The sequence below is a fragment of the Nematolebias whitei genome, chromosome 7, assembly GCF_014905685.2.
Source record: "Nematolebias whitei isolate Nwh7 chromosome 7, NemWhi1, whole genome shotgun sequence".
In the NCBI taxonomy this organism is placed as follows: Eukaryota; Metazoa; Chordata; class Actinopteri; order Cyprinodontiformes; family Rivulidae; genus Nematolebias; species Nematolebias whitei.
In genome coordinates this window covers 28,435,542-28,456,013 of record NC_056504.1, presented here as the reverse complement: position 1 = coordinate 28,456,013, position 20,472 = coordinate 28,435,542, and the positions used below count along the sequence as shown (strand labels likewise).

The 20,472-nt window shown below is 36.2% G+C and overlaps 1 protein-coding gene across 1 annotated transcript in view; it reads right to left on the bottom strand.

Moving 5' to 3' along the window:
• cadpsb (Ca2+-dependent activator protein for secretion b) overlaps window positions 1-20,472 on the bottom strand; it is a 143,227-nt gene that overhangs the window by 97,786 nt on the left and 24,969 nt on the right. Inside the window, exons 2-3 of the mRNA XM_037678709.1 lie at window positions 8,881-8,994; window positions 4,073-4,405 (exon numbers count right to left, since the gene is read on the bottom strand). Coding sequence (XP_037534637.1) covers window positions 4,073-4,405; window positions 8,881-8,994 — 447 coding nt within the window. The remainder of the gene's footprint in view (window positions 1-4,072; window positions 4,406-8,880; window positions 8,995-20,472) is intronic.

The window sequence follows — 20,472 nt, the reverse complement described above, 5'->3', positions numbered from 1 at the left end:
TGTTAGCGCGTTACTGGTTTGACAGTATCTTTGTCTTTGTCTCTGTCAATGACCTGAAAATAATTGGATTTTACTTCTAGATTGGTAACAGAACCATCATGATGATGCTGACAGTCACTGCTGTGCTCTAGTTTGTATTTTCCTTAGATTTGAACTCCAGCACGCCATAAATACAACAACAACAAAAAAAATAAAAAAATAATAATAAATAGTTGGGACAATAACTGCTTAACCCTAAACATTTTAAGAATATTATTATTATTATTTTAAGATTAACCATTGCAGACATGTTCCTGTTTTTAGTATTTTACATTGCTTTATAACGTAGCTGGTTTTGTTTTGTTTTTATATAATTTCTTCTATTTACTTTACATTTTATATGCTTTTTATATGATTGTCTATTGCTGTCTGTACCTCATCTGTGTTCTTTGTTAAAAGAAAGTCTCTCTTGTAAAACAGCCCTTGTGGCTCAATGAGACTAACCTCTATAAATAAAGGTTGAATTAAAAAAAATTAGGTTATAGTATGTCACATAATAATCATGATTCCTCATCTTTATCGTCACTTCAGAACACTTTTTTTATTTTTATTTTTTGCTTTGCTGCTTTACAGAAAATTCCTCAAAACTTTCAATTCAGACAAAAAATGTACAAGCTATTTAAACCCCAAAAGATGTTGAAGCAAGTGTTTTTTTTTTTTTTTTTATAAAAAAGATTATTTAAATTTTGTGAGAAGTGGCTTCTGCATTATGCCTATCTACCTTGAACAGAGCTGAAGAGATCTGTGGCATTTCATTTTTATGAAGTTTTCATTAAAGACTTTAACAAATCATGTAAACGTGTCTCCTCTCAGAAAACAGCACTTTGACCTTTAGTGGAATTTGCTCAGTGAGATTATGTTTGAGGATTGAAAAAACAAACACTTTGTACCAATTCTGCATGTAACTTTTTAAACAAAATCATAAAGTCATTGCTAAACAAATTAGCTTGCTATTATTGTTATCAGTATTATAACACTTTACTTTTTATGCTGTGCTTTTTCTCTCCCTCTCTCTTTTTTTTTTTTTTTTACTGTAGTTTATTGTTGTCATTGTCTACTGTTTTGTTGTCTGTACTTTATATGTTCTGTCTGGAACAGGTCCCTCTTGAAAATGAGTCCCTGTGGCTCAATGAGGCTAGCCTGCATAAATAAAGGTTGAATGACAAAGAAACGTCTACAGAAAGATTAGACATTTCTGAATATTTTAAAGGACAAAAGTTTGAAGAAAGGATAAAAAAAAGTAGATGAAGACATTGTGTGCCGAAATTTAATAGTTAAAATGTTCCTGTAGAACTTCCGAGTGAATTATTTGAAAAATACACTTGTTAAAATGTCAGAGAGACAAATGAGTCTGATCTATGCTGTTCAGATTATGCTGTCATTCCATCCAAATTGTAGTAAAGGGTACTTGGTTGAAAACACTAGATGAAAGCTTCTGAACTATTGGTTCTCTCTTTATATTCTCTCCGTGTAAAATGATGTTTGCAACAGATTGTAGCCAGTCCTTTTTAATTTTCCTTTCAACTTTTCTTTATTAGATTGGAAATAAAGTATGATTTTGATGCCAAGCACATATTTTATTAGGAAATGTTGCAAAAAGAAGCATATTTTAAAAAAAAAAAAAAAAATCCAAGCTTGTTTTGACTCCACTCATTTTCTTACAGGTGTTTGGTCATGTTCTAGGATGCAGCTAAACAAGCGTGCAGCCGTGAGGGAGTGGAGCAGGCTCACATTCCCATAAACACAGAAAGCTTGTGCCAGTTGAATCAGTCTTTTCTCAGAGTGGTTTTACTCTAACACGAAGCATAAATAGATCAGAACATCCCTTTTGACTGTTTGTATGTGACTATAGAAACATCGAAGTTCCCAGAGATAGCAGCTAAAACCATACTGGCCTCTAAACTGAGCCACAAAAAGCCCTGCAACACACTGAGTGGAGTGCTCCATCTTTTTTCTGGTGAGTAGAGGGCAATACGCGAAGGTTCACGGCTTACGTAAAGAGACCATTAGTACAGTGTGATGTATTCATTACTGCAGCAAACACAGATGAAGCTGGAGAAGCAGTTGATGCAAAACGAAATTAAGTATACTGTGCAAACATTTTGTCCTCACGTTTCACTTCTCTCATACAATTACAGAGCAAAGCTACACATATATTTCTGCAGCATTCCCTGTTGTTGACCAGGAGATATCTACTGCTCAGAGCTTGTGTCTGGAGAAATGGTTCGGTGTTCCACATGCAGATTGTGAACCTGTGTTAGCAGATCTGCAGCCAGCATAAATCAGAAAGAAAAACTAGGTTAGGCATCCTCAAAGGAGTGAGTGGAAAAATACACTGGATATGAGGGCTGTGGTGATGTATTGCACCTCTGTATTAGAAGGTTCCAACTAATGAACACTCATGCAGAACAGAACCCATATTGATTTTTGCCAACTGAGACATTCAAACAATACTGAACCATCTAATTTGTTTAACAGCAACTCGTGGCATCTGCTTAGATCTACACATCAGAAGATGCTAAAAGGAAAAAAAAAATCATTCAACCTTTATTTATACAGGTTAATCCCACTGAGCCTCGGGGACTCATTTACAAGAGAGAACTGATAAAAATGGCAGCTGTAACAAATTGTTTACCCGAGTCATTTACAAAAATATAATTCCAACGGTGTGCCCGTCAGCTCTAAATAAAACAAAGGGCATAGCTGTTGTACATAACGATGCCAAATAGATGTAAAAGTGCCCGAGGTTTCCTCCGCAGCCTGTCAAGGTACGACTTTTAATCAATCTCTAGTAGAAAGATAACATTACTGCTGCTTTCAGCATTCCCAAAGAGAGCAGTAAAGGTGGCAAAGGAAGAAGAATTATGTCTGACACAAGCACCCCAGAGTCCACTATTATCTACCAGCAATCTCAACATATGTCCCCAACAATAAAGCATTACTGGCCAGGTATCAAGGGATATATATCCAGGATACTTATTCAAGTTTATAGCATCTCCTGTAATTGCCATGGCTAACATGCTAGCAGAGGTGAGGAACAAGATGTTCTTGTGTATGTAATGAATTGTAACGGGAGGTGAAAACTGAAATCACAACAGGTAGACTTGTACTGCAAATGAGAACTGAATTTAGACAGGAGCTTAAACATTAAACTGATGCTTTAAAAACTGAACTAACATTTAAAACAATACTTTAGATCTTATGGTGTTTATGAAAAATTAACTACTCCATCTGTGGTTGGCTCTTTGAAAGGCCTCTGGTTGGTGAATTAGAAAGAGTTGACAAGTTAACGGCTAGTTCTCATAGGACTAAAGTTGATTACTGCTGTCTTACTTCAAGTTTAGTTTCCTAAATGGGGGAGTGGTGCAAAAGTTAGAGAGGGTGGGCCTGTGATTGGAGGGTCGCCGGTCAACTCCCCGGACTGACAACATCAAAATGTGGGTGGAAAAGGTGAAACACCCACACCTGCCTCCACATTCATTTGCCCCACCCTGGGCCCATGAGCAAGGCTCTCAAGCTGCGCCCCGGGCACCCTTGATGGCAGCCCTCCACCTCACGTGTGTGTGCTCACATGTGCAATGGGAAAAATGCAGAGAATTAATTTTCTCATTGGGTATTAGTAGAGTACAATAAATAAAATAAAAAAATATTAGTGATTTTTTTGTTTGCATTTTTATAAACTCTTTAATTACTGTTGGTTTTGGACCACAAGAATAAGTAAAAATAATTATACTGTTATCTGCAAGCACAAACGGTGGCGACAGCAGCTAGCTTGAGCAATTCTGGTGCACCCTGGGATGATTCCAGGAGTTATATCGCAATAATTCTCCTGGAATAACCCCACTCACAATAGCTGTTAGATTGTCAATCCGAACTAAGGTATTTCAAAGCACTATCTGCAACAGGTAAACTATTTATTGTTCATAGTTTTCCCACATAATGCCACTTCGAAAGACATGAATTAAAATACTTTAGTCCTGTGTGCAAACTGCAACTGCTCTGAGCCCTGTCACATGCTGGTTCAATAACTCACCTGACAGGCTTGATAAAGCAACTGGTGCTCAAACTTCTTGATGCCAAGGATGTTCTGAAACATCTCATACAGCTGGTCCTTGCTGAGGATCAGCTCAGAGGCCGCGCTGGCAGTCATCCTCTGCTGAGCCTTTCGTGGATCCTCGTCGCCGCGGTAGATGGTGTCAAACTTAGCCATCCAGGAGCTGAGCACCGTCTCCTTGCTCAGACCGTCGATCTCTGGCAGGCTTCGAACACGCTTCTCAATATGCCTCTTGAACACTTCCCTGAAATCGCTGGCTGAGAAGCCGCCGCTCTGGACCATCTTTGCCACGCGGTCACTCTTTAGAAACACCTGTGGTGAGAAAGATGTGTCACTAGTTGGAGTGTGTAAGGATTGTAAAAAAAGATTCCCTTGTTATCTAAAGGAAGACCATACAAGACAAATAATTGTTGTTTCCATTTTAAGGATTTAGATTATTTAGGAAAAACAGGAAACATTTGATATTTGTCTGTGTTTAAAGTAAATGTAAATTTAGATATTCCCTCCTTTCAGTATTTAAAGATAGCATTTCAATAAATGTAGAAATCAAACATAACAGTTAAAGAAGATTAGCTGCAGAGGTGCTTCAGCAAATTAAAATAAAAAAAAAAAGTGCAGAAGGATCATGCAGACATGTGCATGTTGCTGCAGTTTAGCAGGAGGCCGAATGTCTTTGGGTAAAAACAAGCTAATACGAACAGTCTGAAAAATATTCACATCAAGTGAAGCAGCCATTCAAGCTGACAGCGTTTGTCGCAGTGACAGTCACATTTTATTCATTGGCTTCAAAGAAGCAGCTTTTAAAAGCATCAAAGCACACGGGCTCATTCCTTTAGTGGATGTGTCAATGAAAAAAAAGGTTTTTTGCAATGAAATAGATTTTGTTGCTAATCCTCTTGATTTTTCTGCAGTCTTGAAAAGTCTTCTTATTTTCAAAATACTGCAGAATTTCATACATAATAATAACCTTAAACTTAAAATACAAAAATAATAAGGCTTTTATTAATATGAAGATGAATCAGGTGCAAAAATTTCAACAAACTGTAGACCAGGACCGAAAACATGATTCAAAAAATGTTGCTATACACATTATGTTTATATGGAACAGTGTGGTTTGCATTTATCAGTGTACTTGGGTTTAAATGGACTGTAAATGGACTGTACTTATATAGAGCCTTTCTATCTCGTTGAGATACTCAAAGCGCTTTACACTACAATCTGTGCCCTCATTTACCCATTCATACAGCACTCTACTAGATCTACAAAGCAAATTGAACAAATCATTCTAAAGAGATTAATCAGTGCTTTATCACATTCATACACCAATGGGACACACATCAGAGGCTATGAGGGGTTCAGTATCTTGCCCAGGGACACTTCGGCATGTGACTGCTGGTGGATTCGAACCCCCAACTCTTGCATTGGAGGACGACTGCTTTAACCACTCAGCCACAGCCGCCCCAATTAAAATACTTTAGTCCTTTAGTTGTTTAGCAAGAACATTTAATAAAAACAACTTTAAAATTATATAAATTTTAAGAATTTGCCGTTATTGACCAGCATTTTTGAAATGCTTTGAAATCTGTTAGTGTTCACATCTTACAAGAGCTTTAAAATAAGTTAAAGCATAAATAGATATGTTCAAGTAGAAAAATGTATTTTAAATTCACGCCATGTAATCAAACTTATTTGGTGTGATTCATAATTCTGACCTTAGAATGACCTTTCTTTCTGTGTTACAGCTTTTTTTTTTTGGGGGGGGGGGGGGGGGTCATTGTTAGCATTAAGATTTCTGTTGTCCCCATTTTAAGCTTCACACTCACCTGTTCTTCATCTGTAATCAGCACACCTGTTTTCACTTAGCCCCTGTTTACACATCAACGATCCAGTGAAAATTGATTTTTTTTTTCCCATTTCCATTAACACATTTACATGAAACCATTCTAATTACAATCTCTGTTTACACAGCAACATTAGACACGGAAAAGGTGTAATTCCCTCGATACGCCACTAGTTGGTGCTATGTTCTTTGAAACTTGAAACTAAATGTGCATGCGTAAAAAAAAAAAAAGTTCTGCCTGAAAGCCACTAGTCAAAATGGCAGAGAATAAAATATTTCTATGGATAGAAGAAAAGATTAAACTGTTGCTTAGGGTGAGTGGAACAGTATGAGATATGTCTTAGATGATTTAAGTAAAGAGGTAGAAAATGAGCACTGTGTTGGAGAGACATAGTTCGATTCATAAGAGTCAGAAGCACAAACAATACTCTGTTAGCCACCATCGTTGATAGTTTCATCTTCTGTGGATTGTAGGAAGCCGTTACGTTTTGCATCATACTGCGCATGAGCCAGGGATTCCCTGACAGACAATATCTATTTTTTTCTGTTTACATGACAACAGACACCGGGGGCGTTTTTGAACCTTTACACTCTGGAACCCATTTTCAATGTGTGCCATTGTCAGAGAAAACATTTGCTATTTTTTCTGTAAATGAATAGTACAAACACAACGAAACTCTTCCATTTTCACCAGAAATCGTTTGTGTAAACAGGGCCTTAGTAGTCACCACATGCAGTACAAAAACTCCCTGGTTTGTCAATTCTTGCCATATCTATGCTAATCCTGGGTTTTTTAAGGTTCATTTAGACTCCATCTACACTACTCAAGTTTTTTTAAACTATCTTTTATATTGTTTTTCTACACAAACAACAAAATGCTGAAACTCCCTTGTTCCACCACTAGATGGCGAGAACTTCCACACTAATGTAAAAATGCATGAAAAAGAATGTGCTCACCTAAAGGTTCTTCAATACATTAAGATTTTTTTCATCCTGTTTACAATTTCATCTGTATTGTTATTCAGTTCAAGACCTTGGTCAACATTTTATGGCAAGAGGATCAGAAAAGAGTGAGACAAACACATACAATATTGGTAACAAAAGTTTTAGTTTTTAAGGCACAAACAGACAGTGGGTATGCACAAAAATAGGCTCGAAATTCATCGTTTCTGAAAAGCTCCAAATCTCCTGTCTACACCACAAAGTTTTTAAAAATCTCCAGTTATGAAATCATTTTTCAAAACTGACCCCCGCAACCCGAAAAGGAAGAAGTGGGTAAATATAATGGATGGATGGATCTTATTCTTTTCAGCAAAACTCTATGTGGATGAGTGGTAGATCAGTTTTTATTTATTCATTTTTAATATCCTGATTAGTGTGGACGAGACCCTGATTAAATCTTGCTTCACTGAAAGTTTGGCTCCGTACAAATTGTACTAGGTGGCTGGATCCTTGTAAACATTTAGCCTAAAACCAAGCTGGAAATGAATGCAGAGTTTTTGTATAATGTTGTTTAGTTTAGTTTATTGTTTTTCTTTTGTCGTATGCAGATCAACACAAGGTCAACAATGCAATGAAATGCTCAGAACAAAAAGAACAGTCTCGACTCGCCAACCCCCCCTCCCCCCACCCCCAAAAACAAAACAAGAAATACCAAAGCATGCAACAAAAGTGCAAAACAAATATTTGCAATATTTGTTGTAACAAACCCTTGAACATATTGTCCACAAGTGTCCGTTAAGTCATGATACATTGTGAATTAACACTGTAGTGGTAAAGAAGATATATTTTCAACCATAAACTAAGTATTTTGATTACCTAAACCCATGCACTACCTGTTTCTTATAGAAGATGTAATTTTGTTACCAACATGAAACTGGGAGTAAAAAAAGAAAAGAAGATAAAAAATGTTAAACCAGCATGAAGCTCCTGCAGAGAACTCTATCTTTTCAAGAGAAACTCTTTAGATATAAGACCTGTATTTTAAAATGCTCTGTTCTGTTTAATATGTGTGTCTGTGGTAGCAAACATTTACAGCTTGCTTCTATAGAACCCACTTAAAGGTAAAAACAAACTAAAAAGTTATACATATTGCAAGACTTGTTACTTTTAAAACTTTTATTAGGAACTATATTTTACCCTACACTGCTCCTTATATTTTATTCACGTTTTTATTGCGCTTGGTAGAAAGTAATAGTGCACATAAGTGAAAGTAAAATGTCCTTAAGCAGGAACCATACTCCTCCAAATCTCTTTTTCTTTAAGTTTTATTATACGTTAACAGGACAGCCTATGAAGAATGTAAATCGGTTTTATTATAAGAAAGAAATGGTTTGAAAATGTCTGCTTTTGAAATGTGAAAACTTTTAAATGCAGACAATAAGCTGTAGCATTTGTTAAATTAGCAAAAAATAAAACAAACTTAAATGGATTACTGTTTTAGCCATTACAAACTAGAGAGGTTGTTACAAAAAGTATCCAAGATCTCGTTTAGCTTCATTTTTTTCTATTCCATGTTTAACCAGTAACGTATCAAATTTAATGCTAGGTCTTTTGCACTGTATGCATGGTGATAATGATTTTTGCAGATTGAATGGTGAGGCTGGGGGGAAAAAAAAGACTGTCAACCACATGCTCTGACTCATAATCTGTGCAGTGAAAAGCTTCCTCCACCATTTTACTGCTCTCTGAATTCAGGCATTTTGACATGGAGTAACATAAGAACTCAGTAGTGCTGTTTAAATTTTCAGACTTCTTTTGTTGTACACGGATTTAATCAAGAAGATGCAGCATGTATACATCACAAAATACTTTTCAACATCATGCTCAAGACAAAAGTTGTAATGAGATAGGTACCAATAATGCATAATAGAGTCATTATTTTAAAGTATTAAACCCTAGTGCTTGAGAAAATAGTGATTGTGAGTGTATTAAATAGTGTTAGTACCTCAGAGTAACTCTGCACAGCGTTGATGAATGCCTCATCAGCTACAATTTGCGTGTCTCCGTTGAGGAAGGCCTGGAAGCGATCCTTGGTCTGCTGAAGCTGCTGCTTGGTTATCTTTAGGAATGAGGACAAACAGTACAAAAAAACAGGTCAAAACAAGCACATGTTTAAACAAAATATCTAAAATTATATTCACATTCACAGAAAATTGTCTAAATTTATTTTCTGAATAAACAACTAACGCTTACCATTTTATTATCCCACATGATTTTCTAAAGATTTACCTTTACACTTAGTTTTAGACAGCAATCATCCAGAATTTAAATAATGAGGTCCTCTGAAATCCCTGAGTGCCTTAAGCTGTACTCTGGGAAGTTCATGAACCTCGTTTCAGCAGATTATATCCCCAAACTCATTATTTCAGTAAAAGCACAATGGCTGTGTGTGAAAGAAGGAGTTTAGATTTAAAAATTTTCTCCTCGCCTATAACCCACCTCAAAGCTGACCAATCACAAAGCCCTACTTTAACAAAGCTCATGACAAAAAGTTCACAACATCCGAAAGCTTCTGAACAAATAACATCCTCACATCCATAGTGAACTGAACAATCAGACAACCTACAGAAATGACCCTCAGTTACAAACCACTCCACTGGGCATTTTACAGCATGGTCCACTGAAGCTGAAACAATCCACAAACAAAAGAGATGCCACCCGAATGTCACCCAACTGCACACCTCCAGGCCTCAGCTGTTCTCTGACTTTCCTGTCAATGTGGACTTTCTTGATGGATGGTTAAAAACACACTCACCAATAAACAAAACTACTTTCACATGTTTTATTATTAAAGCAATGGTTAGAGTAATGGTTACATTTTCTGAAAATATACAAATAGTATTAATGATTATCTCAGTTATGAGAAAGAGGTGCATCAATCCCTCAGTCAACCAAGTTTTATTAGTATAGACCGTTTCAATGTGCTTCACACATTAAACATTTACATAAGATATGAATAATATATAAACTTCAGCTTCTTGGATTTATGTCCTGTAATATTTGGTTATTGGTACGTATTAACCACAGTCCTTAAGTTTCAACTTCTCTCCCAAAAAGCCAAAATAAAATCAGGACAGTGTTAGAACCTTTGCTTTTTAATAGGTTTTGTAATTGGCAGCACAACAGCTCAGCACTGTTGCCTCACAGCAAGAAGGTCCTGGGGTCAATCCCCGGTTGGACCTGGGGTCAATCCCCGGTTGGACCTGGGATCTTTCTGTGTCGAGTTTGCATGTTCTTCTCGTGCTTGCGTGGGTTTTCTCCGGGTACTCTGTTTTTTTTTTTCCGCAGATCAAAAACATGCATGTTAGGCTGCCTTCAGGCTCAGGCCTCCCTTGAAAAAGAGATCTGTGATCTCAATGGGATTTTCCTGGTTAAATAAAGGTTAATAAATAATACCTTTGCCATTAGAAACAAACAAAAAATTGCATTAAGGGTACCACTTTACAATAAGGCTCCCTTATTGATGCCTAATAATTAGTTTGTAGATATTTTAACACTTTATAAATCATTAATAACTGCTTATTATGCATTAATTAAGGGTGACCAGTTTCTTGCCAAATAGTGAGTCAATCTGTTCACCTATATATTTCATCTAGAGTTGTTCTACTAAACATTTCAGACTAACTTACTACCTTGTAAGCACAATAAGAATTTGTAAACCTAATTCTTTAGCATATATTATTGTACTTTATCACTGCATTATAAGTATCTACAACTAATATTATATCCTAAAAAAAATTAGGTTTACAAATGCTTATTGTGCTTACAAGGTAGCAACTTAGTCTGAAATGTTTAAAATAACAACTCTAGATGAAATATATAAGTGAACAGGTTTGACACTCACTCTTTGGAAAGAAACTGGTCAATTTTGTCTCTTTGTCACCCTTAATTAATGCATAATAAACCAATTCTTAATGATTTATAAAGTGTTTATAGAGGAATTAATTTCCATCTATAAGGGGAGCCTTATTGTAAAGTGGTACCGCATTAAGTTTTAATTAAATTACTTTTTTAATTCAGTAAATTTTAAACTGTTCATTTAATTTTGGGGCGGCTGTGGCTGAGTGGTTAGAGCAGTCGTCCTCCAATGCGAGAGTTGGGGGTTCAAATCCACCAGCAGTCACATGTCGATGTGTCCCTGGGCAAGACACTGAACCCCTCAATGCCTCTGATGTGTGTCCCATTGGTGTATGAATGTGATCTAAAAGCACTGATTAGTCTCATTAGAATGATTTGTTCAATTAGCTTTGTAGAGATCTAGTAGAGTGTTGTATGAATGGGTAAATGAGGACACAGATTGTAGTGTAAAGTGCTTTAAGTATCTTGAAATAAGATAGAAAGGCGCTATATAAGTACAGTCCATTTTACCATTTTTTTTTTTTTTTTTACGTAATTCACTTAGTTCAAATGTAATATTTTATTCTCTACTTTGCACGGGTCTATAAGTCCTTGGACAGATTTTGTTGAATGGTTAGCGAGTCATTGACCTGCCAATCAATGGATCTCCTAACAACTGTCTTATCTTACAGTTTAAAATTTTCTGTGTATCAAATAAACAGAAGGACCTGCTGGGAATTTGTCTCCGTGCATTCAGCAGTATGCTGAAAGTGACAGACTTTGGTGTAGGAGTGAGATGGAAAAACAGCACATATCATGTGCCTGTCAGGCAATCTCAGCACCATCTGGGTGTCCATCACACTACACTAACCCCCGATGTGATAACACTCAGAAAATAAGGGTCATGTATTATAGGATTTTACATTATGAGTCAAAGACAAAATGCCAAGATAAGAAAAATGTCAGCCTCATAGCTATATTGCTAGTAGTGGAACGGCAAAACAATATAGATACACACACCAGAGGTCAATCATAACTTGACCTCTTCATTGCTGGTCGTAAGAACTGTATTGATTGGAACTCAAAGCATCACAAATCACTGCACCAAGACCACATCTGATTCTACCTTTTAACATCTTTTGTGGTGCAGTGATTGTCAGGATGATACACTGGTTAATGTATAATTCATGACTGCAGAAGTTCCACTTAAAACATAAACCAGCACGTCAACCACAATGAATATAACTAATATTTCTACTTAAGGGTTTAAGGTTGACAGAAAATGTTGTTTTATAACCAAAAAAATACAAATCATTCCTTTTGTCTACAGTAATGTAAAAAAATCTAAACCTTTTTGACAACTTTTGCTTTTTTCTTTATTGCTAGAGCTGATTTTTCTTCTTTCGGCTTTTTCAGGAGTCTCCACAGCCAATCGTCCTCCTCCATGTCACTCTGTCGTCTGCATCCTCTGTCCTCACTCCAACTACCTCTATGTTCTCTGTAACTGCATCCATAGATCTCCTCTTTGTCTTTTTCCTGGCAGCTGCATTTCTAACATCCTTCTACCAATATACTCACTGTCCCTCCTCTGGACATGTCCAAACCATCTCAGTCTGGTCTCTAACTTTATCTCCCAGTTGTTCAACCTGTGCTGTACCTCTGATGATCTCATTCCTAATCTTATCCAGCCTCGTCACTCCTAAAGAGAACCTCATCATCTTCATTTCTGCTACTTCCAGTTCTTTCTCTTGTCTTTTTGTCATTGCCACTGTCTCCAGGCCATACTGGTCTCACAATTGTTTAGTAAACTTTTCCTTTGACGACACCCTTTTGTCATAAATCACTTCTGAAAAAAATCTCTATTCACTGCCTGGCCTCTCTTTTTCACCTTATTGATGTGCATTTTTTTTAGACTTGGCACAAATGAAAACTGGTATTAGTTGCTACTATAATTGTACATTTCTGTTCACTTTACCTCGTCCACACGTTTGGTGCAGACTAATTATAGTACAAACTCAAGCTGAAATGGCATTCTACCACTGACAGAACATATTTACCTTTTACTAACAGGTTTTTACTATGAAAGGTCAAAGCTATTTATAATTTGGCTTCTGCTGCCAGTTTCTTTTGGTCAGTCTGACTTTATGTGTCAACAGAGTGGGCCGCTAACTGTGCCCGTCTTACTCTGCAGCACACTGCATTAAACCAGGTGAATTCTGTCGCCAACAAAGCACACTTCACATGCATTAAGTATTTATGATTTTCACCCTCAGTGCTTTTCATTCAATTGCTAATTAGAGAACTGAGGTGATTAGCAACCAAGCTCATGGATGAGTGGGAAAAAAGTCTCCATTTTCATCAGTATAGGCAGACTCTGAAGACACACTTTCCTGCTTTGCTCTTATTGATCCCCTCCCTCTAGCTCTTATCAAGATTGCAGCATTACAAAGTGATACATTTGCCTGCAATAAAATGAAGTAGTGGCATTAATCACCCTTCACATATCAATAGAGAAATGTTGCACATGTATCGTAATTTCATTTCAGTTCAAAGTCTCTGTGGATTTTGAGTGTTGAAGCTCGCAGTGAACACACCCATATTTCAAAACCTGAGTGCTCTGTTTTCTGCATGTTCCAGATTGTACTGCAATTGTCTAGAAATCTTTGCCAAGTTTTGATTATACATAATTAAAAAAATAAATAAAATGAACCAACAGGATTCTTTCTCATCAATCACAATGATATTTCTGGTCTTCCATGAAACGAAAAAGTATTACCTTCACATTTTCATGTTAATATAAACAGCATGTTGACAATTTTAATGCAGGAGAAAAAACATTTTGCAATAAAGTTTTGTGATTTATATAAGGATTCAAAATCACATCTTGCTCCCTTTTGAGTTTTTGGTTTAAGTTAACTTTCTGCCTTTTTGTCTCAACGGGCTTCTGTTTTCAGCTGACCCACCTGCAGTGTTCTGTCAAATGTTCCCAGCGTTTCCTTTTGTTCTTTACCAGGTTGTTGATTTTCTCTCGACTCTTCAGCCCATTATTTGTTTCAGATTGCTTCATTTTACTACTGCAAGGTCCTTTGCATTGCTTAAGTAGAGTTCTTGGTACATTTGACCTGCTTGCCTTCTGCCTCTACTTTGTGGGTTTTCACCTGAGAACTGACTGACTAACTACTTTGTAACTGGGATTATGACTAAACTAAATATTTTAATAGTTTGTATGACTAAAAACATTTCTAAGAAAATTTCTACATTTGTGATTTTTTTGTGTGTGTAACCTTCATTTAAAATGCAACCTTGAAAAAAAATCTCACTTTCACTAGCCAAAACCTGACACTTCAACTCCTCTGTTACATTAAAAACACTATTGGCAGTGGTGGTTTTAGCCTGCTTTGGGGGTTGCTCAAGCACCTTTAAATTTTAACTCAGCACCCCTGAAAAATATAGTTAAAAAAAAAAGTTTTTTTTTTTTTTTTTTTTTGGGGGGGGGGGGGGTGCATTTATGATTCAATGCAACAAAATAAACAAATTTAAAACGTAACAGATCATTTTAATACTTAGTTTATTTACATAATGACTTTATCTGCTGAATGGATGTTCAGCCCCTGAGCTGCTGCAATCAGGAACTGTGGCCCCCTGAGCAGTTTACTTGAATAGCTCTGCTTTATAGGGTGAATTACAATATACTATTGATATATACTAAAAATATACTAAAAATAAAATACAGAGGGTTTAAACCATTTCCAAAACCTAAACTGTGTCTGGAAAAATGTAAAAGATGATAAAGCCCTGTGGCCGACCTCATGAGCAGCTGAATACAACAGTGATAAACAGGAAGTACCACATGTACAGCACTGGGGGCTAAGCGCCCCTAAGGGTCAAATTCTAGAATCAGCCATGACTACTGGGATGCCTCCAACCCTCAAGGTAAAATAAAAAGGATAAGACCAGAGCGAAGAGAGCAATGTGATGCGCTCTTTAAGCTCCAAAGATCTATCCATCCATCCATTATCTTTTGCCTACTTCTTCCATTTTTGGGTCACGGGGGTCACTGGTGCCACTGGTGCCCATATCCAGCAATCACTGTGTGAGAGGTGGGGGACACCCTGGACAGATGACAAGTCCATCACAGAAACACATAGAGACAAATGAGACAAACAACCATCCACTCTCTCATTCACACCTAGGGACAATTTAAAGTTACCAATCAGCCTAACATGCATGTTTTTGGTTTGTGGGAGGAAACTGGAGTACCCGGAAAAAACCCGCGCATGCACGGAAAGAACATGCAAACTCCACCCAGAAAGGCCCCTGGACTGGGATTTGAAATGGGGCTACCTGCTTGCTAAGAGGCAACTCCTCTACCAGTTGCGCCACCGTGCTGCCCGCTACAAAGATAAAAAGTAAAATTTTATCCAGTACAGCAAATATTTTTATTTACTCGTCTGAAAGTAATGAATAAAATTGAAAAAAATCCAAATATAAACTAAGTTGTGTTAAAAAAAATATATAGCACTAATATGCTGTACCTGTTATTGTCAAATGTGTCATTATGATACAAAAATTTTCAAAAGTTTTAAAAATTCACTTTTATCTATGTATATATAGTACATCTATACTTGTGTTGGCCTAAACAGAGGCTTTAACTTTTTATATTTTATTTATTTATTTGTTTTATTTTTTTTATTTCGAACGACAATTAAAAGTAAAAACAAAGAAAGAGAAAAAAATAATAACAGTCATGCCAATTGACATGCAATTTTACACAATTTATTCGAAAAGGAGCAGGTAGAAGATAATCTTATGATTTCCTTCCCCGTCATACACATCAATATATAATCATTTTAGTCTCCCCACACCAAATAACCCTTATAATTATCCCACATTAAATGATGCTTAAACCTCACATTCTAATCTTTGAATGTACAATTATTTACACATTAATATCAGCAATAGCATTTTTGGTCTTTGAAACTCCCATCCTATACAAAATAATTTTCAATAAGCTCATTTTTATACTGTTTTTTTAAGCCGGCTTATATTTATACTTTGTTTGAGCTCATCATTTAAATCATTCCATAGATCTACTCCACAAACTGATATACAAAAACTCTTTTTGGTTGTTCTGATACATTGTTTTTTTTTTATTTTCCTTCTCCTCTTAAATTATAACCCCCCCCTCTCTGTCACAAAACATTTTTTGAATATTGTGTGGAAGTTGACAGTTTCTTACTTTGAACATAAATTGTATAGATTTGAATTTTACAAGGTCCCAGAATTTCAGTACATTTGATTTAAAAAATAATGGATTTGTATGTTCCCAACATCCCACTTTATGTAGTAGCTGAAAAAGTCTGATTGCTTTTTTTTTGTAATGCGTACAGCGACTGTAAGTTTGTTTTGTATGTATTACCCCAAACTTCCACACAATAACTCAGATATGGTACAATGAGAGTATTATATAAAATAAACAGAGATTTTTAGTCCAGAACAAATCTTACTCCCCTCAAAACTGCAAAATTTTTGGCAAGTTTAGATTTTACTTTGCAAATCTGTGGTTTCCAGCAAAATTTATCATCCAATATAACGCCTAGAAATTTGATTTCATGGACTCTTTCTAACTCAACACTGTCGATAGTTATTTTGATTGCATTGTTGTCATGTTTATTGTGGTTTCCAAATATCATGAATTTTGTTTTATCTAAATTTAGTGATAATTTATTGTTTTTGAAGCAATGATTTAGTTTTTTTTTTATTTCTGTTGTTACCACCTCAGAGAGTTGTTGGATGTTTTCTCCAGTGCAGAAAATGCTATTATCATATGCAAATATAATGTATTTTAGCAGGTTTGATACTTTGAATATGTCATTTATATACAAATTAAATATTTTTGGGCCCAACACTGATCCCTGTGGAACCTCACAAGTTATTTGTGATAATTCTGATTTGTGATTACCTATTTGTAAAACTGTTTCCTTTGTCCAATGTAGCTTCTAATCCAATTTAATGCTACCCCCCAATTCCATACCTTTCTGGCTTTTTTAGCAAGATACTATGATTGATGGTATCAAATGCTTTCTTGAGATCAAGAAATACACCAATTGAAAATTTCCTTTTATCCATACGGTCTATGATTTCTTCTATTATCTGCATCAATGCCATTGATGTTGATCTGTTTTCTCTGAAACCATACTGACAGTCTGTCAAAATGTTATGCTTTTCAATAAAATGTTCCAACCTTTTACAGAACACTTTTTCTAGTATTTTAGAAAACTGACAAAGCAGGGATACAGGCCTATAATTATTAAAGGTATGTTTATAGCCAGATTTAAATGAAGGAATAACTTTTGCAATTTTCATTGTATTTGGAAATGATCCAGTTATGAATGACAAGTTACAGATGTAGGTCAGCGGGTCTGCAATATCATCAATTATTTTTTTTAATAAGTGTCATGCTAATTCCATTCCAATCCATTGACTTTTTATTCTTACATTTATTGACCATTGCAATAATTTCTTTTTTTATTCACTGGTTCCAAGTAGGCAGCTCAGTGGCGCAACTGGTAGAGCTGCTGCCTCTCAGCGAGCAGGTCCCTGGTTCAAATCCTGGTCCGGGGGCCTTTCTGGGTGGAGTTTGCATGTTCTCTCCCTGCATGCGTGGGTTTTCTCCGGGTACTCCGGTTTCCTCCCACAGACCAAAAACATGCATGTTAGGCTGATTGGTAGCTCTAAATTGTCCCTAGGTGTGAGTGAGAGAGTGAATGGTTGTTTGTCTCGTTTGTCTCCATGTGTCCCTGTGATGGACTTGCGACCCGTCCAGGGTGTACCCCGCCCCTCGCACAGTGATTGCTGGACATGGGCACCGGCGACCCCCGTGACCCAAAATGGAATAAACGGGTAAAGAAAATGGATGGATGGATGGATGGATGGATGGATGGATGGTTCCAAGTACATTGAAGATGTATTTCTTGTTATATAATTTTCCAGAGTTTGCCCATCCTGAAGGTTTATGTCATTTATTTTTTCTACTAATTTAGGCCCCACATTTACAAAATATTCATTAAACCCATTCACTATCTCAGTCATTTCATTCACTGTTCTGTCATTATAAATAAAATGCTCAGGGAGAGTCGTTTTAGAAGGATTGTTTCTTATCAAGCTATATAATGTTTTCCATATTCCTTTAATGTTTTGTTTGTTAATTTCTAATGTTTTTGAATAGTATCCCTTCTTACATTTCCTCATAATAGTGGTTAGTTTGTTTTTACAAGTTTTATATTTTTGTCCTGTTTCAAAAGTTCTATATTTTATAAATTGTTTATATAAATTATTATTTTTCTTACATGCATTTTGTAATCCTTTGGTAATCCATGACTTATCTTTGTACTTATATCTGTCACTAAAAGGGATAGTTGGACAGTTTTTATCGTATAGTGCTTTAAATATTTTGAGAAATGTCTCAAAAGCTTTATCAATATTGTTTTATTCATACAAAACTTCCCAGTTCTGCGACTGTAAATCATTTCTTAATGCACTTATTGAGTCTTCTGACATTATTCTTTTATATGAAATGTTAGCGCCCTTATTAACTTTTCTGCAGACCCCTTCAAGGATCACAAACACTGGCAGATGATCACTAATATCATTTATAAGAAGTCCACTCCACAGTTTACTTTCCATATAATTAGTAAATATATTGTCAATCAAGGTTGAACTGTGGGCCGTTATTCTACTTGGTTTCATAATTAGTGGATATAAACCTAAACTGTGCATGGTATCAATAAACTCATCTGTCCTTTTAACCTTGTTAGGATTTAATACATCTATGTTAAAGTCTCCACAGATAAAAATGACCTTTTTGTAAATCTTAGCAAACATTGTTTCCATGTATTTTGTAAATATCTCAGTGTCAGATGCTGTTGATCTGTACGCACAACTGACAATAATATTTTTCTGCTTTTCAAGCTGAATCTCAATGGTAATGCATTCCATTACATCATCAATTGACACCAACATATTTTCTACAACCTTATATTTGAGTCCATTATTTAAGTACAAAGCCACACCTCCCCCTTTTTTATTCTTTCTGTTTATATAATTGAACTCATAACCCCTCAGAGGGAAATCTGCTCCCTTCTCAGAGTTGAGCCAGGTTTCTGATATTGCTATAACACTAAAGGACATTTTTAGTTGATGTAGATATTCTTTGATGTTTTGATAGTTAGCATAAAGGAACAGCTTCTACCCTGAGGCTGTTAGACTCATGAATCTCTAACTAGAATAATCACTGTGAAAAACCATGTCATGTTGCTGCTGATCTGTTTCATGTTGCTGCTGATCTGTTTCAATGTTGATGTGTTCATGCGTGCACATCTGCTCACAGACTCATGTTCATGTTTGTGCTGATGTTCAATGTTTTATGTTATGAGTGCTTAGTGTATATTTAGTTGATGTTTTTCTTAGTTCATATCTTAGATGTTATTACTGTTTTTCTTAGACATTTTATTGTTGGATGTAACTGGGACCCCGTGTACATAATTTCGCTCCACCACATGTACCACATGAGGTGCGAATGACAATAAAGAAACTCTGACTCTGACTAAAGACTTCGGTTGTTGAAATGAATAACTGACATTTCTTGGTCTGAATTAAAGCATTGTCTATAGTTATCATCAGTGTAGAAAGTGTAGTGTAAAAGCAGGTGTTGTTCAAATAGTCAAAGAAGTTGTTTTCTGGATCAGTGTCTGTGTCTATGTTCATGTGTATATTACTGGATGTCACAAAGTTGAGCAGAAGTGACCTTGTTCCATCTTTTTGTATCACTGATATTTATCCAGCTCTTCCATTTGTCTGATGGGCAGCACCTTGGCTTCCTCTGGTGAACCATTTAATTTCATGTACACTTTATAGTTTGTGGTCCATGTTGACTGTATTTTATTTTGCTTTCTGAGGAGGTGTGTTTGTCTTGCTATATCTGCATTGATCTTTGTAAGATGCTCATTTACATAGACATTGGACCCTTTTAATTTCTTCCCTTGTTTAAGGAGAGCATTTTTATATTTCTTATTGGTAAACCGGATTAGAATGGCTGGTTTAACTCCTTTGTTTTTGTTTTTGGAAGAGAATGACAAGCTTCAATGGTATTGTTATCAATGGCAATGCCCTTATTACTGAAGAATGATGTTACCTGTTTTTCAAGGGATCCCTGGTCTTCATCCATTTCTTCATTAGTGTTTGCCTGTGTCATCGCCCGAGCATATGATTGTGGCTTGGTTTCCAGCCCACAAATTATAACATCATTAATTCTACTGTATTGTTCTAATTCAGCCACACGATGTTCCAAGAGCGTTATCTGCTCGTGTTTCTCAACATGCTGTCTCTTCAGTTCTTTAACCTCCCCCATTTGGTCCATTATGAGATTCTGTTGCCGTGAGATTGTTGCTATCTCACCAGACATAAAATCCAAGGATTTCTTTATCTCCTCAAACTCTTCCTCAGTCATAGGTCGACTTTGCTTCAGATTTCTTTTCGACATTTTTGTTTATGTTCATGCTGGAGAAAAAGCTGATGCTGGTAGCAGCAGTTGGTGGCAGCCGCTCCTGGGCCTGTTGGTATCAGCTCCTGGGCCTGTTGGTATCAGCTCCTGAGCCTGTTGGTATCAGCTCCTGGGCCTGTTGGTATCAGCTCCTGGGCC